The sequence below is a fragment of the Rosa chinensis genome, chromosome 6 (genome assembly GCF_002994745.2).
Source record: "Rosa chinensis cultivar Old Blush chromosome 6, RchiOBHm-V2, whole genome shotgun sequence".
In the NCBI taxonomy this organism is placed as follows: Eukaryota; Viridiplantae; Streptophyta; class Magnoliopsida; order Rosales; family Rosaceae; genus Rosa; species Rosa chinensis.
The window spans coordinates 58,471,423-58,490,557 of NC_037093.1; the positions used below are offsets into that span (position 1 = coordinate 58,471,423).

The following is a 19,135-nucleotide window of genomic DNA, read 5'->3' on the forward strand; positions in this document are numbered from 1 at the left end:
ACAGATGTATATGAAACTGAAGTACACCTGACTGTAATGATCACGTACTTCTAGAAGTATTGCCCCCAAGTCAACAAATCGTGTACCTGGACTGGTATAACCCCCAGTCAACAAAAACGTCTAACGCCGTTTGTAGTTGGAAGAAAACCATAGCCACATCCTCATCGTGGAATCATAGTATGGGTATTTCTGTAATTTACGTTGGTCAAAGTTCCCTTAAAATGAAGACAAGGAATATTCTTGTGTGCTTCCCGATATATCGAAAATTACCATAATTTTCTCTTTTGTTGAAATACAGTAAAACTACCCTACCCACACATCATTAAATTCGAGCACTTCTACTAGCTCTTATTTGAATAGGATGTGTCCTTATTGTTTTGTTTTGTTTTTTTTTTACTTTAATTATGGTGTGTTTAACATGAAATATATTTAAATACTTAATTGTCAGTGAAAATGTAAATTTTCATAGATTTGGTGGTGCAGATAATTTTAATGATTTTGTTGCGATAACAAGGAAAGAAAATTAATGGAGTGAATGTCGTTGAAGATTTAAGATACGAGACAATGTTATTGGACGTTTTTCAATTTGGAGACGAAGCATGAACCACTTGTTACGTATTAGGAGTTAATGGTGAGTGGGAGGCCACCAATGATGATAAGATCTATCTAAATCTCATGCAATGGACGTCTTAATGACATACATAATACATTGATTCGGTAGTTTCCATTTGTGTCTAATGCATAGTCAAACTCTATATTAAGAGAAGTTGGTATTATGTTGTAATGCTATTTGTAGTGACTAATTTAGAATTTCTATTGTTATAAGAAAGCTTATCACTTTGATGAAATATTGATGTTTAATTTCATTAGAACGAATCTTATCAATTATTGATGTTTGTATATACCATATATATAAATTTCAAGACAATCACTTCACATCATTATTTGTGTTTTGATTTAATCACGAGAAAGTGTGGGATTTGTCATAACTCATACGTACACCAAGTATGACATAAATTATCAATAAATAACGTTTTAAAAAACTATATACACCTCATGTTAAATAAGAAATTGTTCATTTAAACAATTATTAATGTATCTTAATAGTTACCACATCGATAATTACTCACAAAAAAGTTCGCTAAAATAACACTTCTAAAAATGTTAATGTGAGAGAATTGTTTTTCAAAATCTTTCATCATTGATGAATAAAAAGTTGAAAACTTATATAACTGACTGTTACACACAGACAATTACATTTGTTTTCGATCTTATGTTCGATTAAAGAAATAGAGATTTCAAACTTAAGATATCTTTTTTCTAAATATAGGATTTTAATCATTAATACAAAATCGCTAACATTGTACCGTCATAAACCATCAAATCATATGGTTGCCCCTTAGGACTCACATCACAAGACACATGTCCTTAACTGACATACATTGTCCTTTCTGGTGAAAAAAGTGTCCTTATTCCATCAAGGCCAAACCCAGTACCCTTTTGGTTGGTGGCTGTAAAAATTAAAAATCCACAGAGTTACAGACTTTTTCTCCAAGTAAACAAATGAAATTCCTATCATCAGAAAAAGAAATGAAAATCCTTTCCATCACACAAAAGGTAAAAAAGATTCCCCCTCTAACTGATAAACGTTAGCTCTTTTTGAAATTCCCATAATACCCTCCCCGGGACAATTGTCCTACGCCCGTAAGTCCCCCCCACCCCACAAAACTCAGGGGGGCATAATCGTATAGGTCGAAATAATGGAAACGCTATCGAGTCATCCTCTCCCGGTCGGAGCCTCCTGCAGTTTTATCTTCCCCTATAAACCGTTTCCTTGAAATAAAAGCCCACCTCCACCAACCGACGCTCTCTCTCTCTCTCTCTCTCAAATTTCAGAGCCAGATTACGCAGCAAAATTAATTACCAGAAAATATAAAAAAAAAATTAATTAAAGCAAATTTGTGATGGAATAGGACTTGACCTCATCTTCTTCTTCTTCTCAGTCTCGTCTTCTCTGCACAGGTACGTTTATGCTTTGCTCTAATGGCTTCGCCGTTCGATTTTTTATTTTATTTTCAATGTGTGTTTGTTTGTGTATCTGGATTTTGATGCCGTATGGTTTTGTACGTGCACTAGTTTAATAGATTTTGGGGGTTTTGCTTGAAATTGCAGAGGGAAGGAGTCTGCGATTCTAGGGTTTGTGGCTCTGTGCGCGGACTGATTTGGTTCAGGTACTGTTTCGTCGCGATTAGAGAGTAGAGCTAGGGTTTCGTTTTGAGGTGATTCGGGTTGTGCATTGTGTTGGGTTGCGGTTTAATTTGGAGTTTTCTTTTGTATTTTTTTACTGGTTTTGATCAGATACAGTGTGCTATGGGTAGGATTTTTCTGATTTGACATGGCATCGTATGGAAACTTGATGTTTGTGGACGAGCCTCGGTGCGAGTCGTTTGGTACCGAGCAGCAGATGGGCTCGGAGATCTTGGTGGCTCAGCCTTTACTTGGTCGTAATGTGGACCTTACCAGTGAGGCGGACGTGTCTCCGGGGTTTTGTAGGAATGACAATGCTGGTTGTGTGAGCTGCAGTGAGGTGACGGAGTTGGGTACTGGCGATAGAGATGGTTTGGCGGGTGGTGGTGAAAGTACGAGTGTTATGGAGCCGGAAGATTTTTTGAACAGTGAGTATGGGATCAATAGGTGTGGCTTGGATGAGAATCAGAATGATGTGGATGGTTGTTCTAATATTGGAAGTGGCGGGATGCAGTTGAAGGAAGGCTGGTGTCGTGAGGATGGCTTTGCCGGTTCATTTGACGATTGTGAAGTGCCCTCGAAAGTCATACCTTCCACAGGGTCACCAGGAAATGGTATTCAACTGGATGAGCACAGGGATGATAAAGGTGCTAATCGTCTGTCTTCTGAAGGGATGATGGAAGTTATGGAAGAGCAAGGTGAATTGCCCTTGGAATTTGTAGACATTGATGTTTGTAGGGATTACATCTTTTCTGGTAATTCATTGGAAGCTGCTAATGAAAAAAGTGTTGCTTTGACTGGGATAGAAGCTGGTGGTTTGTGCAACGGGACATCACCTGCACAGGATGGTGGAATGTCTTCAGAAGTATCAAACACAGGTGATCTAGTGACTAACTGTAACTGGAAGAAAGAACATATTGACGATAATGGTGTCAGTGGTGTAAGCGGGCTCTCTACTGAAAAGTCCACAGAGGTTTCTGAGGCATGCAACCAAATGTTGCCGTCACTGAGTTTTCAAGGGTCTTTGGAAGATTTGCACATGCCTAATTCACTGAGTAATTTTGCCCAGCAGAGTGATCCAAGGGGTAATAATGCAGTTGATGGTTCCTTGGCTGACAGGGTTACAGAATTTATGGAGGAGAAAAGTAATGTTATGACAGACAAGGAGGCTGAAATTCACACCCAGATATCACCTGTAAAAGTTAATGTCTCCTGTTTGAAGGAAAATTCCTCCAATGTAGCTCCCAACTGCATTATTGAGAATTCTGTTCCTCCTCAGTCATGCGATGCCTTCAGTATTGCTAATAATGGTGTCAATGGACATTATGCTGATAGTGTTACAGAGGTTGTTGACATGAAAAGCAATATTGTTGATGCATGCAATCAAACATTGCCTCCAGATTTACTGAGTGTTTGCACCCAAGAGAATGATCAGAGTAGTGATAAGGTTAAAGAATGTGTGGAACAGAAAGTTGACGGTACGACTGATATGAGGGTTGAAACTGGCACTCAGATGTTACTAAAAGAGGAAAAGGCCTCCAATCTCACCAAAGATTCTGCTGGATTATTTCCCAACAGTACTATTGAGAATTCTGTTCCTCTGCAACTGCATCAACCTTTTGATATTGTCAGTAATGACTCTTCTAAGACGGTCGATGTTCCAGATATCAATGATTCTCCTGGTCATGTTGAATCTAGTACTTCATTTGACCATTCTGGACTGATGGATCATGAAGGAAATGATAATTTCAGAGTTGAGTTTTTTCCTAAAATTAATTTTTCTGAAATTATTGCATTGCCTGCTCAAAGGAGTGGCCGAAGCCGCAAGACTCCGACAAAAAAGGCTCCAAGGAAACGCAGGAATGCATCTAAAGTGTTACAACCTCTTGGAAGTGTTGAAAGTGTCTTCAAAGGTGCTGGAAGGAAGAGAAGCTGCCTTTCCAAACCACCTCGTTCTTCTACCTGGGGATTATTGGGAAGTGTCATTCAATCCTTTGAGGAGAGTAATGGGCTTCAGGTCCATCAGGTTTGTCAAGGTCAGAATGAAGGATCACAGAAACGAAGGGGTGGTCGAAGAAGTGGAAAACAGAAGCAAAGTGTGGCTAGTGGAAATTTTCAAGGGTCTAGGGGAACTTTAACTAATCATGTTCGTTTGAAAGTTAAATTTGGGAAAGAAGTCGATAAAAATTTACTGTATAACAAAGCAGCTGAGTTTGTTGATACCTCAGCATGTGCAAATTCTATTCAAATACTGAATGCTGTTGAAGGTAATTGGAGACAAGAAGCAACTGTTAGGAAGTGTCAGCATACAAACAAGAAACTAGAGAAGGATGAAACTTGCCAGGATGGAGAACTGGCTAATAAGGACTTGGAGACTGTTTCTGTTACAGAGATTTCAGCTGAAGATGAGATACAGAATTGTCTTGTGGTTCCCTCTCATGCAATTGCTATATCATCAGGAGGATCAGTTGGGAGTAGCTATAGAGACCCTGGAACTTCACCTGATTCTGAAGTTATCAATTTAATTCCAGAAGCACATGTGGAGGCAAGGCCACAAGAAGATTCTCATGGTACTGATTTGACTTCAGACAAAGTTTTATCTGCTTTTGGAGACTTTATTAGCGGTAAGAGAGGAAAGAAGAAACATAAACTCCCTTATGCGGGAAATTGTGTTCCGGAAGATGGTTCACCGTGTCCATGCCCAGCTAGCACAATGAGAGCAAAACCATCAACACGTGATGGATGTAGACAGAATGGTAGTCAAGATATTTGCTCTGGCGAGACTTTTACTTCATCCCCAGGTGCAAAGGCTTCAACTAACTCATCAAGTGACAGGGACTTGTCTGTGGAACCCCTGTGCTTGTCAGGAGGAAGTGACCACGGAGTGGAGAGGGGTGCAGAAGCTGAGACGGATTGCATTCTAGATGTGGGCTTAGGTTTGCATAATTCCCATAATATGCTTCCTTCCTCTAACACCAAGGGGCAGAAGCCTCCCAAGGGAAAATTGAGAGGTTCTGACTCAGCGAGTAAGAGAAGTAATACTCGTAAACCAAGGGAAAAAGAGCAGAAGTCTGTTAATAAGAAAAAAGTCAAGGAGGACAAACAGCTTGCCTGCAAGGTGGAAAGTCTCCCTGAATCAGGTACTCAGTTGTTAACAGATTGTTTATGCATGTATGTGCTATTGTGTATCAGTCCTCATCCTATAATCCTTAATAATCTGTTTCCTATTTTCAGTCTCGTTGTTTGTTACATACATATTTTAGCTGATTTTACATGAATTATGTTGTAGGAGATCCCTTAGCAGATGCCAACACTTCCCATGTTGCTGAGTGCATAGGTGTTCCTAACTTGGATGTGGTACCTGTTGACTTAGATAAGCAGTATGTACCCCCTCGGAATGCGTGGGTGCTCTGTGATGCTTGTAATAAATGGAGGCGTATACCAGCTGAACTTGCAGATTTTATAGATGAAACGAAGTGCACATGGTAAACCATCTATTCCTCACTTAATTACATAGACGACACGAGTTAGACAATTTAAACATGTGTTCTGTTGTTTCTGATGGTTGTGTAGGATTAGACTTAAGCCTATGCGGTAGTGTTCATAGCTATGGTTTAATATGCTAGGATCAGGAGCATTAACTCTGCTTATTCAAAAAGGGTAGTTGTCTTTGGTATAATAAATCTGTTTAGGGTTGAGATTCAAGAATATCTTTGATAGGTCGACCCTAAGTTCCCCGAGCAACCCACTTCTATCACCACTAAATTCTCATTACTCCAAGCCTTAGAAGCAATAAGAAATTTTGGAACACATTTTTTATCTGACAATATTTGATTTTGGATTTATACGTTTGGTCAGTTTGATTTTGAACTGGCTCAGAAATGAATCAACATCAAACTGATAACAATATTAGCTTAGGTTGGTCAGCTGATTGTTCCCTTATATCTGTGCTTCAAGTGGAGCAGGTTTTGAAAAAGAAAACAGCCAACAATCCGAGCAGCTAACTTTTTATATTGTAATTTTTTCATATTGTTGTCTTTCTTGACAAATTTATTGATTGCACTCTGTGCTTTATCATTAATGTCAATCTACTAGCATTGTAGAGAAATGTATGCAAGTATTATAGATTATAATTGTAATCTCAGTTTTATTGCATACATCAAAATATTGCGGCTGTTAAGATTATTTTTTGGAGCTTTTAATTTAATACTATCCATTTTTTTATGTTTGATTCAATTTTGAAGGACCTGTAGAGAGAATATGGACAGAAACTTTGCTGATTGCTCAATTCCTCAAGAGAAGTCAAATGCAGAGATTAATGCAGAGTTGGAAATATCTGATGCTTCAGGCGAAGAAGATGCTTCTGGCACCCGATTACATTATAAAACATTGGAATGCCGTCGTCCATCAGGTATGTATCATCTCTTTGTCATAGAAGTAGGATTTGTTCAACTTATACTCTCTCTCTCTCTCTCTCTCACACACACACACTTAAATGCACAAATGCATTTGCATTTACATAATGTGGATTTTGTTAGTTCTAACACTTGTTTTGGTCTCAATGAATTGCAGTTTCCCAACAGAATGTTGCATCTATTAAAACCAATCAGTTCCTTCACCGTAATCGTAAAAATCAGAGTATTGATGAGGTTTATACTTGACTTGATTTTCTTGAACTTATTTTTGTATTCCATGTTCATCTGCATGCAAATTGCAAGTAAAGTCAAGAAGTGGAATCATTTGATTGCTCTTGATCGGTATCAAGAGGGGTGAACATGTTTCACTGGGGGCATGGCTAGACTTGGACATTTATCACATACATGGCTTGGACTGTGTTTAAATTATTGAGTAGAATGGCATGGGCGAGCATGAAGATGTGCTGAAACATATTATTCGTGTTGAAACAGTATACTTCTAGTGGCATAGTAAAGCTGAATGTATAGTTTGTGTGCATTTACCTAAGGAAAAAAAAAACAAACTAATTCCAGTGGATCTGCACAAGTTGTGTTTTTGGTCACATATGTTGTGGTGTGGACCCTTTAAATTGCTGAATTCCTTTGGCGGTCCCTACCCATCTTGAGAGCTTATCTCATCTGTTGTAGAACTAGATGACTTTTTGCCAGGCGTAGTCAGAAATTTGCCTGTATCACTCTGATTGATGCATTTTTTGTATGGCTTTTAAGACCAGGATATATATATATATATATATATATATATAATTTTTTTTTCTAATGATCTATTTAATGTAAATCAGATAATGGTTTGCCATTGCAAACTACCTAAAGATGGCCAGTTGGGTTGTGGAGAAGATTGCCTGAATCGAATGCTTAACATCGAATGTGTTCGAGGAACCTGTCCATGTGGAGATCTTTGTTCAAATCAACAGGTATATTATTGCTATTCCTTACCAAGCGTATATCGTATTTTTGTTTAAAGGGCATTCCTTTACCTAATATATTTGTTTTGACAGTTCCAAAAACGCCGATATTCCAAACTAGAGAAGTTTCGAAGTGGGAAGAAGGGATTTGGTCTCAGATCGCTTGAGCATATATGTAAAGGGCAGTTTCTTATTGAATATGTTGGAGAGGTAATGAGCAATGTCTTTTCATTTTCTTTCAAAATTTTGGTTGTTTAATTCAGTGTGGAGGAGGTATTAAGATTTTCCAGTTTTGGGTACAATGAAAGCTAAAAGTTCTCTGTTCTACTCATGTATGTTAATAATATAAAGCCAACACCTGACCCCATGATGAGCCAATTCAAGGCTGACTTGGTAATAAGTTTTGAACCAAGAAGAAGCAAGTCCATGTCATATTTTCAGGGGATGGCTGAAATTCACTCGTTCCTATTCTCTCTTAATCAAATAATATCCCAATTTGTTCTCACGCATTATTTTTCTTCTAGCATCTTTCATTTCTATTGATGTTTCTTTGTTCTTGGGTATAATTTCCAGACTCATTGCTTGTGTAGCTACTATATAAGAATAAGAAAACGTGATCACGGAGTTTTTAGGAAGTTTGACAATGCAGCCTTCTATGCATATATATATATATATATATATATATATATTTTTTTTTTATCTATATCTAATACAACTATCTAGTACAATTATAAAGAGAACAGCTTTTATCAACTATAACTGAAAAAATGAAGTCAGTTTAAAGAACTTTTGAATAACAAAACATTCACCAGGGACAATACCGTCAAAACAAAAGTAACAGGGCAATAAAAACAAATTAAAGCAACGACAAGCCTAACTAGTTTTTATTAGTTTTGTAGAAAAAGGAAGTCTGGGCGAGGGTCACTTTTAATGCACATTTCTTTTCTTTTAAAGTTATTAGAATTCAGAAAATAGAAAAGGAAAGTGATTTTCAGTTAACATATTCCAGAGTGGTTTTAATTTCTCATCCAATTGTTGGTTTCGTGTTTGGATTGAGTCAAGCAGTTTGTGTTGGCCACGCAGTATGTATATGCACACACCGAGCTATTACCTTTTTTCATTTAATGCATTCAGATACATTCTAAGATTTTTTTTTTTTTTTCATATATGTCCAACCAGGTGCTTGATACACATGCTTATGAGGCACGACAAAAAGAGTATGCTGTAAAGGGTCACAGACATTTCTACTTCATGACATTGAATACCAGTGAGGTTTGTATTCTCCTGACATAAACTCATATAGACGTTCTGCTTCTAACATTTTCTAGGCAAACCTGCGAGTAGTGTTGACAGTTCTGGTCATTCATCTTTCAACATCCTTAGCTCGTTACTTCCTATATCTTTGGTCCTCTGTCATTCCATGTCTATATGGGCTGTGTATGTGTGCTGATTGTTTTAATGTGGCTTACTTGCAGATATGTCTAAAATAATTATGCTAAGTGTGCATTATAGGCTTGTTTGTATGATATATATTATCTCACATCTGTAATCTGTCTATTTTATGACTGCATCACATGTTTTGTGCTAATAGATTCTCAATTATACAGTGGTAGGCAGTAGATATTTTTCTTTTATTGATCCTAGCTTTGCACAGTAGCAATCAAAATAGAATTTCATTCTCTTTTTCTTTGTTTAATTATCTTGCTCAACTCGATGAATATATTCTATTGACAAGTTTACTTTTTTTTTTAGGTAATAGATGCATGTGCAAAGGGAAATTTGGGGCGATTCATCAACCATAGTTGTGATCCGAACTGTCGCACCGAGAAGGTGAATATACTTATGAGCACATTATTCTTATAGAGATTTGTTAGATTGTCTTATTGTATATGTGGTCTGAGTGAAGTTTTTAGACGTAAATATAGGGCTTGTTGGTGCCCATTTCCACGTCCCTGCCTTACCAGGGAGTGTGTCTCTTGGTTATGAAGGGCTTGAGATTCCCAGTTTGGATATGAATTATCCCCACAAAGGGTAGTTCATATTTCTTGAACAGATCTTGTTTGACTAGTTTCTATTGCCGCCAAGTAGTTTCCTACTCTCTTCGCTCTTTTATTATTCCTGTTTTTGGTCACATATATTTTTTTTCTTCATTCACACAATAATTTTTTGAATCCCTTCTTATGTTAAAAAATTATTGGCACATTCGCACATTGTCCATCTTCTTTAATAGTGAATGAAATTCCTATGAATGTTTTAAGTCTTGATTATCTCGAACTGAAACTATTTTCTACTAGATTTGGTTGGTTGGTTATAATATTGGCTCTTTTCCTTTTAAACTAGTACACTGATAAATGCAACTTTGGTTCACTGGCCCTATACAGTGGAATAACAGTAAACTCACTGTTCTGCAACTACATTCATATTGTGTCAATCGGAAAAAAAAAACAAAAAAAATTACATTTATATTGTACTTGTACAAAATAGACTAAACCTTACTAGGTGATCTGTTTGGTGTGATGACTTAATCATTTGGCTATGAGATTAAAAAGTACTCATTTGGTTACTGTGTTACCATGGCACATATATCTAGGATGTATTATCATTTTTCTTTTCCTGTTTCCAGAATACATTCCATGTATTGTTATTTCCTGAAGTTCAAACTTTTGGAAAGCTCACTTTTCTTTTTTGGTCCTGAACAGTGGATGGTGAATGGAGAGGTCTGTATAGGACTATTTGCACTAAGAGATATAAAGAAGGTATGCTTGTGCCTTCTCTAATTTTTTTATGCTTTAATTTTTGTTGGAGGCATGGCCGCTATAATGTTTCGAATGGTTGAACTGCATGATGACTGTAGATCACTTGTACTCCTACTCTTCATGAAGAATCAGTTTTGAGTTATCTCTGAACATGACTTGGGGCTTTACTTTGTGGCTTATGATTTATAAGATAGATAATATGTTTTTAAGTGGGATTACTGACTTTGTGATTAAGGCGTTTCATATAGCTGCATTTTATTCACATATGAAACATAGATACTTTGTTCTTTCTGTTTTGGATTGCTGATGTGTGCTGTAAGGCTGAACCTAGGTCAGCATATTCAAGTTCCCCAACCTGATGGCACACATTTCCTTTTTGTCTTTTCTGTTTTTCGCTTATAAGCATGCAATTGAAGAAATCATATAACAGTTTGCAAAATTATAAAATCTGTTGCATACAATTCTTGGGTTACAGTCTCCTATTTATCCCAACTGTTCAGCTATTTTTCCAGGAAGATTGTATTATTGTTATCCTGAATTTGTTTATTCTAATTTTCTTTTGGAGGAAATATATTATATGGTGACTAATCTATTAAATAATTTATGTCACCCTTTTAATCTTGGAGACTTGTACTTTTTTATGGACATGCAAGTTCCAGTGTGTTATTAGTTTTTCGTGGATACAGTTTGGGTTAAAAAAAAGTTTTGAAATTGTGAAAGGATGGAATGTATACTAGAAGAGAATAGAAAACCTCAAGCATTTAAAACCTCGAGTTAAGAATGTTAGTCTTGTAGGGCCTAACATCCTGTTTGCTGCATTTCCTTTGAAGCCATTGTTTTTAGATGTATCTATACATTTACACACACATATTTTTCTTTTAATTTTAAATTTACCTTTCATTTTCATTTCGGTGTTTTCACATTCACCATTCTGTGTAATTAAAATTATTTCAGGGTGAAGAGGTGACATTTGACTACAACTTCGTAAGGGTGATTGGAGCTGCTGCAAAGAAATGTTATTGTGGTTCACCTCAGTGTCAGGGTTACATAGGTGGTGATCCTCTTAATACTGAAATCATTGTTCAAGATGATTCAGATGAAGAATATGTGGAGCCTGTGATGATCCCAGAAGATGGTGTAGCGGAAGATAGTAGAGGCAATGCGGTGGCCAGACTCGATTCCTTAGATGGTGCGATAATCCAACGTGAGGAGAGTGCATCTGCAAATAAAGACATTGATAAATTGGAGATTACCACACAGAGAGAGGAGTCCGTGGAATTGCAGCACTTGTTGCCATCTTTTGTCCAACCAGTTGAAGTGTTCCAACAAACAGAAGATGTAACTAGTAGATCCACGCCTGTTGTTCAGCAGGAGGTTTTCAGGGAAAAGGAGACTACAGAAAAATCCTCAGACTCCTTTGAAAGACCAGAGATTACTTCTCCAACAAAAGTGATTAGCAAACCTTTATCTGATGATATTGATGCTAACAAAAGCTCCAAGTTTAACACTATTGAAGATGAGCAGCTTTCCTCTAAAGTGCATCGGAATGTGAAAACTTCTCGTTCATCCAGTTCTGTGAAGAAAGGCAAAGTTAGGAGTACTCCTCTAAACACAAACAAAATTCAGGTGGTAGCCAATAAATCTCATGTGCTACCTTTTAAACCGAAAAGATCAATCGAAGGATCAGGTTGGGATTCTTTTTGTACTTATCTTTTTGAAGGAGCAAGGATTAATGCATTAGGTAAGTAATGGATCGTTGATGCTCTTTAATGCTTGCAGTTGAAGAAAAGCTTAACGAGCTGTTGGATGTTGATGGAGGGATAAGTAAACGCAAAGTAAGTAGTTACTGTATATCCAGCTTGGTTCTGTTAATGTTCTGTTTGGTTCTCACAGGCTGGCAGGTTATGTTCATTTGCGTTAGATATAGTGAGATAAAAGTAAAATAAAATAAATCCTGGGAAGGCTGGATTGAACCTTTGACCTTACAACTACTTCCCCTCATTTAGTTTTTATACCGTCTTGTCTTGGATCTGTATGGTGTTGTGAATTGGTAGCTTATGTGTGCTTCTTACAGGATTCCACTAAAGGCTACTTAAAGCTTCTGTTCCTTACCGCACAATCAGGTGATAGTGGCAGTGGGGAAGCAATTAAAAGGTAATTACATCATTTTACTTCATTTTGTTTCTGATGATGTAATATAGAATTATTACACTTAACAAGTTTGGTTATTTTTTGGTAATATTTGTCTATTAAAAGTCCTGTTTTTTCTTTCAGCAATCGAGATCTTTCTATTATTCTTGATGCCCTTTTGAAGACAAAGTCGCGTACGGTTTTGATTGATATTATTAACAAAAATGGTGCATACCTCTCCCTTGGATATCTTATTTTTTGTTTCCCTTTCATGTTGAACCCCCATTTGCAGAAATTGATGAATATTTTTCTTTATCTTAGGGTTGAGAATGCTACACAACATTATGAAGATGTGCAGGAGAGACTTTAACAAGATTCCGATCCTCCGGAAGCTTTTGAAGGTGCTTGACTCAAAACTATATTTAGTTTTATGCTGGTTTGTTACTCAAAATTATTTCAACTATCGGCTCTCTCTCTCTCTCTCTCTCTCTCTCTCATATTGCATAAGGAATAGGAAATTATATGTTTATAAAAATAATTTTGGTGATTTCATCTGTAAAGTTTTGTGACTATTTTTCTGGGATATCTGATGAGAACAATTCTTTCTTGATCAATATTTTGGCTTTGCAGGTCCTAGAATATTTGGCCGAAAAGCCGCAGATTCTTACACAGGAACATATTACTGGAGGTCCTCCCTGCCCGGGAATGGAGAGGTTATTATTTGTTTCTTCATTGAATTATCTTACTAATTTGCCACAGTTGAACTTTTGTGCAAGTGTTATCTTTTGTTGTAAGATGTCACTGTTCTTGTTCGTTCTCAAAATTAGGGTGATCACTAAAAACAATTAAAGTTCTTATTTTCTCGCAACTCCCTGACCCGGCCTCGTCACAACAACACCCGGGAACCCAAGAACTGTGAATCGTTCAGTTTTTTTTTTTCATTAACAGTTACAAAAAGTTCTTTTCTTTCTTTTAATGGAAAGAAAAATGAAAAAAGAAACTATTGCTAAACAAGGTTTTTTATTTTTCCATAAACTCAATTTTAAGTGTTACCAAACAGGCCATAGGTTTTGAGTGCATTTTACTTGGGTCTCTGCCAAATATTTTGGTTCCGTATTTTCTGGATATGTCTTCTGAGAATTGTGTTTCTCTACAGCTTTACAGAGTCGATACTATCACTGACGGAGCATGGTGACAAAAGGGTATTGTTCTGTACATCTGTTTAGATTCCTTAATCCTTTCGTTATTTTTCTGTTATGTGTCATGATGCATCAATGAATGGATATATCCTCCGAGTTTAAGTTGGTCAAATCGTATACAGGTCCATGACATAGCACGCAACTTCCGAAATAGGTGGATTCCAAAAGCTTTCAGAAGACATAGTTTTGTAGACAGGGATGATGGAAAGATGGAATTTAACAGGAGTTCAAACTACAATAGGTTTTCCACAACACATGATAATTGGCGTGATCAAAGTGGAAGATCTACTGAAGTTGCAGATAATGTGAAGCAATCAGTGGTTAAAACACCAACTTCTGCGAGTACGGTTATCCAGGATGGCTCTTCTACACCTTCTACAGGTGGTTGTGCAACCAGTGAGACAAAAGTTCGCAAGCGTAAAAGCCGATGGGATCAGCCAGCAGTGGCAGTCCCTGATCCAAGTTCACTTCCAAACAAGGAACAGAAGATAGAGTCTAAACAGCTAGAATCTAGTCCATTACCTCGGATAGGTGATGTGACATCGCACCCTGAAAAGGGGAGCAGAGAGGGCGGAAATTGCACCAGCACTGTGCATGATTTATGTCAGCAAGTTGGTGCTGATGTGGTTAATGATGGAAAGCAAAACATTCCTGAGGATGTTCCTCCTGGATTTTCATCTTGCATTAATACCCCTGTGGTTTCGTCAACGTCTTCAGTTATAGGGCATCCGCAGGCCAAGTTTGTTTCTCGCTTACCTGTCTCGTATGGTATTCCACTGTCTATCATGCAGCAATATGGGACACCCCATGCTGAAAGTGTTGATACTTGGGTTGTTGCTCCTGGCATGCCTTTCCATCCTTTTCCACCATTGCCCCCATGTCCCCGTCGTAAGAAAGACCCTTCTCATGATGTCAATCATTTGTCAGTTAACCAAGCTTCAGAAGGACAACAAGCCAGCTGCGTTGCTACGAATTGTCACTCTGAAGAAAGCAGTCCAAGCACAACTGGTGCCGCTCAAGCAGACTTTGGCACACCATCTGCAAATAATCAATTGGGTACTAAACGACAGAGGGAGTCCTCATATGAGGCCCCCTTGGGGAGGAGATACTTCAAGCAGCAGAAGTGGAATCATCCAAAACCGAGGCTCCCATGGGTTAGGGATAGGAATGGTTGGGGATGTAATGGGAACAACTTCAGAGGTGGGACAAACAGCATAGGCGTAGGAACTGTAGGAAATGAGCTTAGAACTCCATATTGTTCAGAGGACATCAGCTATAGGGTGGAGAAAGCTGGCAATAATGTCAATCAGCATTCACATCACCATTAATCCACATTCATTTATAGGATGAGCTATTCATTTTCGTTATACTTCACTGTGCTCCCGATTCTTTTGTCTCCGGGTTTATTTTAATGAATTTTATTCAATATTCAAGTCTTCGAATTGAAGTTCTAATACCAAGACCTCAGTGAAAAAGATGCTCCTATCAGGTGGTATGCTCCATAAATGTTGATCCATTGGTGAATACCTCAGAGAGGTTAGTAGTTTTTATATATCATTTTGATGGTGTTATAGGGCTTTCATGAATTATCTGTTCTTGATTAAGATGAGATTTGTATGGACATACAAAAATGAATAGAAGATGGTTTACATTCAGGTGCTTTTGCAATATCCTTGTTATAGTATTGAAATTGGTTCATTTTGTTTTGTTGTTGCGAGTTTTCTTCGTCTCTTGATAAACTCTCGAAAAATCTTATGATTATTTCCTGGAGTACTAAGAGTATTTCTGCAACTTTCTAAATGTTCAATTGCCAATTAGAATAACTGTGCAAGATCTACTGCATAAACGTGGTTCCGCACTTACAAATCCACCATGTTCGAGGCTTGAATCATGCAAATACAGGCTACCCAGCGCAGAAACTAAAGACTAATGGTACATGAGTAACATGACTTAGTTGATCCTTCTCTCTATTTGCTGAAGGTAATTACTATTCACCCTCACATACGCACTGTGAACAAGAAATTATCTGATAATCTTTACTCCTAATTCCTAGGAGTATAATGACTTTCTGGAATGTGAAGAACAGATTGCTCCTTCACAAATGAATGTGAACATTTGGAGTTATTTTTTTTAGAAAACTTTTGGAGTTATTATTAAATGTGGATACAAACTAGCAAAAGTTTACCTGTTGTTCTTGTGATAGCACTTTCGTATAAAACTGGTTAGAAAATAATTCATGGTTCAGCTGTTTAGGGACCTGTGTAAATTCTGAATGCCAATTTGAAGCTCCTTCTAATTTCTACTGTTGCAGCCATGGAAAACCGTAGAAAAAGTGCTACGAGTGAAAAAGAAGGATTGGTTTAAAGTTTTGCCGGGTATCACCCTGTGACATTTTATTGTGATTAAGGCAATGTTACTGTGTACTGGATGTAGCCTGATGAACTCATCATCAGCGCCATGGTGTAATTCAAATGTTGAGCACAAAATCAGTTGGACCTGTTAAATTATAAGGCTACTCCATTTTCCCCTCTTGTGAAGAAGAAAAGAAAAAAGATAACAGAGGATTAGGATTATCATTATAATGAGAAGGCCATACAAGTTTGCCTCTTTTTCCTATGATGGGAGTGAAAAAAATGCTGACAGACTAGCAGCCTCCATCATCTTATTCAATTGCATCTGAAAGCTTCAGAGTCTCACCAAAAGGGACAGAAATAATACTGAGCAATATCCAGAGCACAATAAATATTTCCGGGTACAATAAAGGCGATCCGAGACCCCCCAAACTTGAACAAACAGTGGATTTCCAACACAATAATCAAATGTAAGTATCTGTATATTGTGGTTCAATGAGAGTTTCCCTGCAAAGAAAAACTAGCAGTGCTCGGAAAGTTAAGACACACGGATAAACAATTTCAATTTTCCCCAACCCCCTCTAGCCCTTTTTCTCAAAATTTGAACATGTAAAAAAGAAATGCATACAATTTTACACACTTTCCTCATCTAATGTATCTTGATCAGATAATGGACGAAGAATATCAAATAAAATTTATCAAAATCTCCTTAGAATGCTTCTGATGTGGATAGAGCACCAGGTTTTCCACAAAGTTCTATACTTCCTCCAGCCATTGAAATGACTCGCAATCACTTTCTTATAACTAGGCCTCTGCTGCACCATAATCCAGTATTTAGCAGTGTTTGGCCGGCTACCTATATACTCGTCCTCCAGATTCAAGAGCACCAACCGTGCTAGCACCGGAATGAGCATGACATCTGCCATTGTAAACTCTTCCCCTGCTAAATATGTTGTTTCATTTAGCTGTTTTTCAACTTCATCAAGGAGTCTTATTAGATGTTCTTTGTCCTGTATCAAAACACTTGAGTTTTTCAACTTGTCTTCTGTGTCATATACTTCTTGCAACTTTCTGTGATAAGCACCTGCTAAATCAGGAGATTCCTCCATTCGAGCCATCACCACCCGCCTCAAGAATTTGGAGACAGAACGAAAGTACTTGTCCGGGATGTGGGCAAGTGTGAAAAACTTGGGGTTCCATTGTTGTATTCGGTGCATCCATTCAGTGACTTCTCTGCCACTGAAGGTCATGTTCTCCACGCCTGTAGAGACACTTGCAATTCTTTCTACATACCTGGAAGAACCGGTAGCAGTTTAAAATCTTTCTTTGTTTCTAATTAACATGTTTTAAAAACCAACAAAACACTGCTCAGATTATGATTCATGCTAATCAAAAATAGCTTCCGAAATTGAAACTCAATCTCATATGTTCAATATACACAGTGATAGGGAGTGTTAGTGGAGTGACATACTGAATAATTTCAATTGTATTGTAAATCTTGTGGTCGCCGTTCTGGAAAACCGGGAGTGTTGCACTTGGATTCATTCTGAAGAATGAGGCATTCATATTCTTGCCCGTTACAGGATTGAGATGGAATGATGTGTAATCAATGCCTTTTTCTTCCAAAGCGAGTCTCACCCTTTGGCTATCTATTGAATACGGGTGGTGGTATAACTGCATGGTATTAAGCAGTGTGAAGAAACAGGCCCTATCTCGTTACTGATCGTTCAAGTCTGCAAATCGTAAGAAAGTGTCAATTTAACATGTTTCAAGAGTTTCATTATGTATTCAACATCAGATCAGTAGCAAAAGTGAAAAACGGGCCATAATCACAAGGTCCCTCTTTTATACCTCCACATGGAAATGGTTTAGATCATTAATAGCATTATGACTCAGACTAATCCAACAAAATAACGTCTATGACTATTCCCGCAGAAAAGTTGAGGCAGATGATGCGTTAAAACTTAAAAGGCAAAACTTTTCAACCTATTTTCGACTAAAGAGATGATAACAGCAGCTTTCCAACAACACAGGTGTGAAAAGACTGCAACTTTCTTTCTGTCATCTAAAAACAGACCAAGCCCTCAATTTTCACATAGCAAAAATTTGCTTTCAAAACCCATTAAGAAAACAATATGTAAGAACCTTGCCCATGATGACTGTGCGTGTAAAATTATACAAGAGCTTCATACTGGAGGAAACAAATTCAAATAGTTTCATCGATCAGTGCTCACAAAAACCAAACTCAGATTTCAGACTACAATCAGACCATGAACATGACAATCCAATACTTACAGTTCACTCAAACTTCCCAAATTCATAGTTGAACTTCCCAAAGCTTCTTAAAAAAAAATACAACAAATTCATAACATGCTTCAAGAACACAGTAAAATTAACAGGAACTTGAAGATACTGATATTCAGAACTTACTGAGAAGATGGTTGAAAAGAACACAGCAAAAACTATATAAAGAAGAGGACTTTCTGTGTCTAGGGATTTGAGAAGTCTCTAGGCACAAGACGAACATTGACCTGAACTGGAAAAAGGTAGAAAGGGTCTCATTAATAATTGCTGAGAAAGGGGAACAATCACAAGTTCACAACTGGGACTCTGTGTCATCTATGCTTTCCCAAAGTTCCAAATTGGTAAGTGCATCACTAAAAGTTGACACCCCTACTCGCTTAGCTTGCTCTGCTTATTGTACTCGCTGCCTATTGTCGGGCACGTGTCCTCCTGTACTTTTTCCGGTTTCCCTTGCCACTTTAGCCACGCGGTCCAATACTTCAGCTTCGACTAGATTTCGATCTGTGAAGCAAATCTACTAATAATTGGACCGAAGAAAGAGAGTGAATTCTTGCCTTTTTCGTCTTTTCCTTCCTCTTGTTTTATTTTTGGTAAACAAGACTTGTATTTTATGTGTGAATCTGTCCAAATCCTTAGGGTAAATTCATAAGCTTTAAAACTTTTGTGTGACATGTGTCACGTTAGATACACTAAATGACATAACAGCAATCACACTATTAATTGACATGACAGTAATCACAGTATAAGTAAGGAATAATTTTAGTGTTTTTT

General features: G+C 37.4%; 2 protein-coding genes across 6 annotated transcripts; one reads left to right on the top strand and one right to left on the bottom strand.

The window, feature by feature from the left end:
- Positions 1-1,749: 1,749 nt before the first annotated feature.
- On the top strand, positions 1,750-15,377 carry LOC112172136 (histone-lysine N-methyltransferase ASHH2). Of its 4 annotated transcripts, none has more exons than XM_024309334.2 (19): positions 1,750-2,022; positions 2,173-2,231; positions 2,359-5,387; positions 5,537-5,732; positions 6,492-6,658; positions 6,820-6,896; positions 7,502-7,633; positions 7,718-7,834; positions 8,804-8,896; positions 9,377-9,454; positions 10,324-10,380; positions 11,335-12,067; positions 12,160-12,215; positions 12,455-12,534; positions 12,655-12,737; positions 12,832-12,911; positions 13,141-13,223; positions 13,667-13,712; positions 13,832-15,377. In XM_024309334.2, exons 3-19 carry the CDS (start codon positions 2,396-2,398, stop codon positions 15,035-15,037), a joined length of 6,276 nt encoding a protein of 2,091 aa, XP_024165102.1. In that variant the 5' UTR covers positions 1,750-2,022; positions 2,173-2,231; positions 2,359-2,395; the 3' UTR covers positions 15,038-15,377. The 4 variants fall into 4 exon arrangements, with proteins under 4 accessions (XP_024165102.1, XP_024165104.1, XP_024165105.1 ...); XM_024309336.2 differs by having other exon boundaries at positions 2,365-5,387; XM_024309337.2 differs by having other exon boundaries at positions 2,379-5,387.
- A 1,132-nt stretch (positions 15,378-16,509) lies between these two features.
- Positions 16,510-18,832, bottom strand: LOC112169155 (glutathione S-transferase TCHQD). 2 transcript variants are annotated; one of them, XM_024306139.2, is made up of 3 exons: positions 18,491-18,832; positions 17,532-17,793; positions 16,510-17,353 (listed from the first exon to the last, which is right to left on the bottom strand). In XM_024306139.2, exons 2-3 carry the CDS (start codon positions 17,738-17,740, stop codon positions 16,759-16,761), a joined length of 804 nt encoding a protein of 267 aa, XP_024161907.1. In that variant the 5' UTR covers positions 17,741-17,793; positions 18,491-18,832; the 3' UTR covers positions 16,510-16,758. The 2 variants fall into 2 exon arrangements, with proteins under 2 accessions (XP_024161907.1, XP_024161908.1); XM_024306140.2 differs by lacking the exon at positions 18,491-18,832 and adding an exon at positions 18,356-18,480.
- Positions 18,833-19,135: the final 303 nt, after the last annotated feature.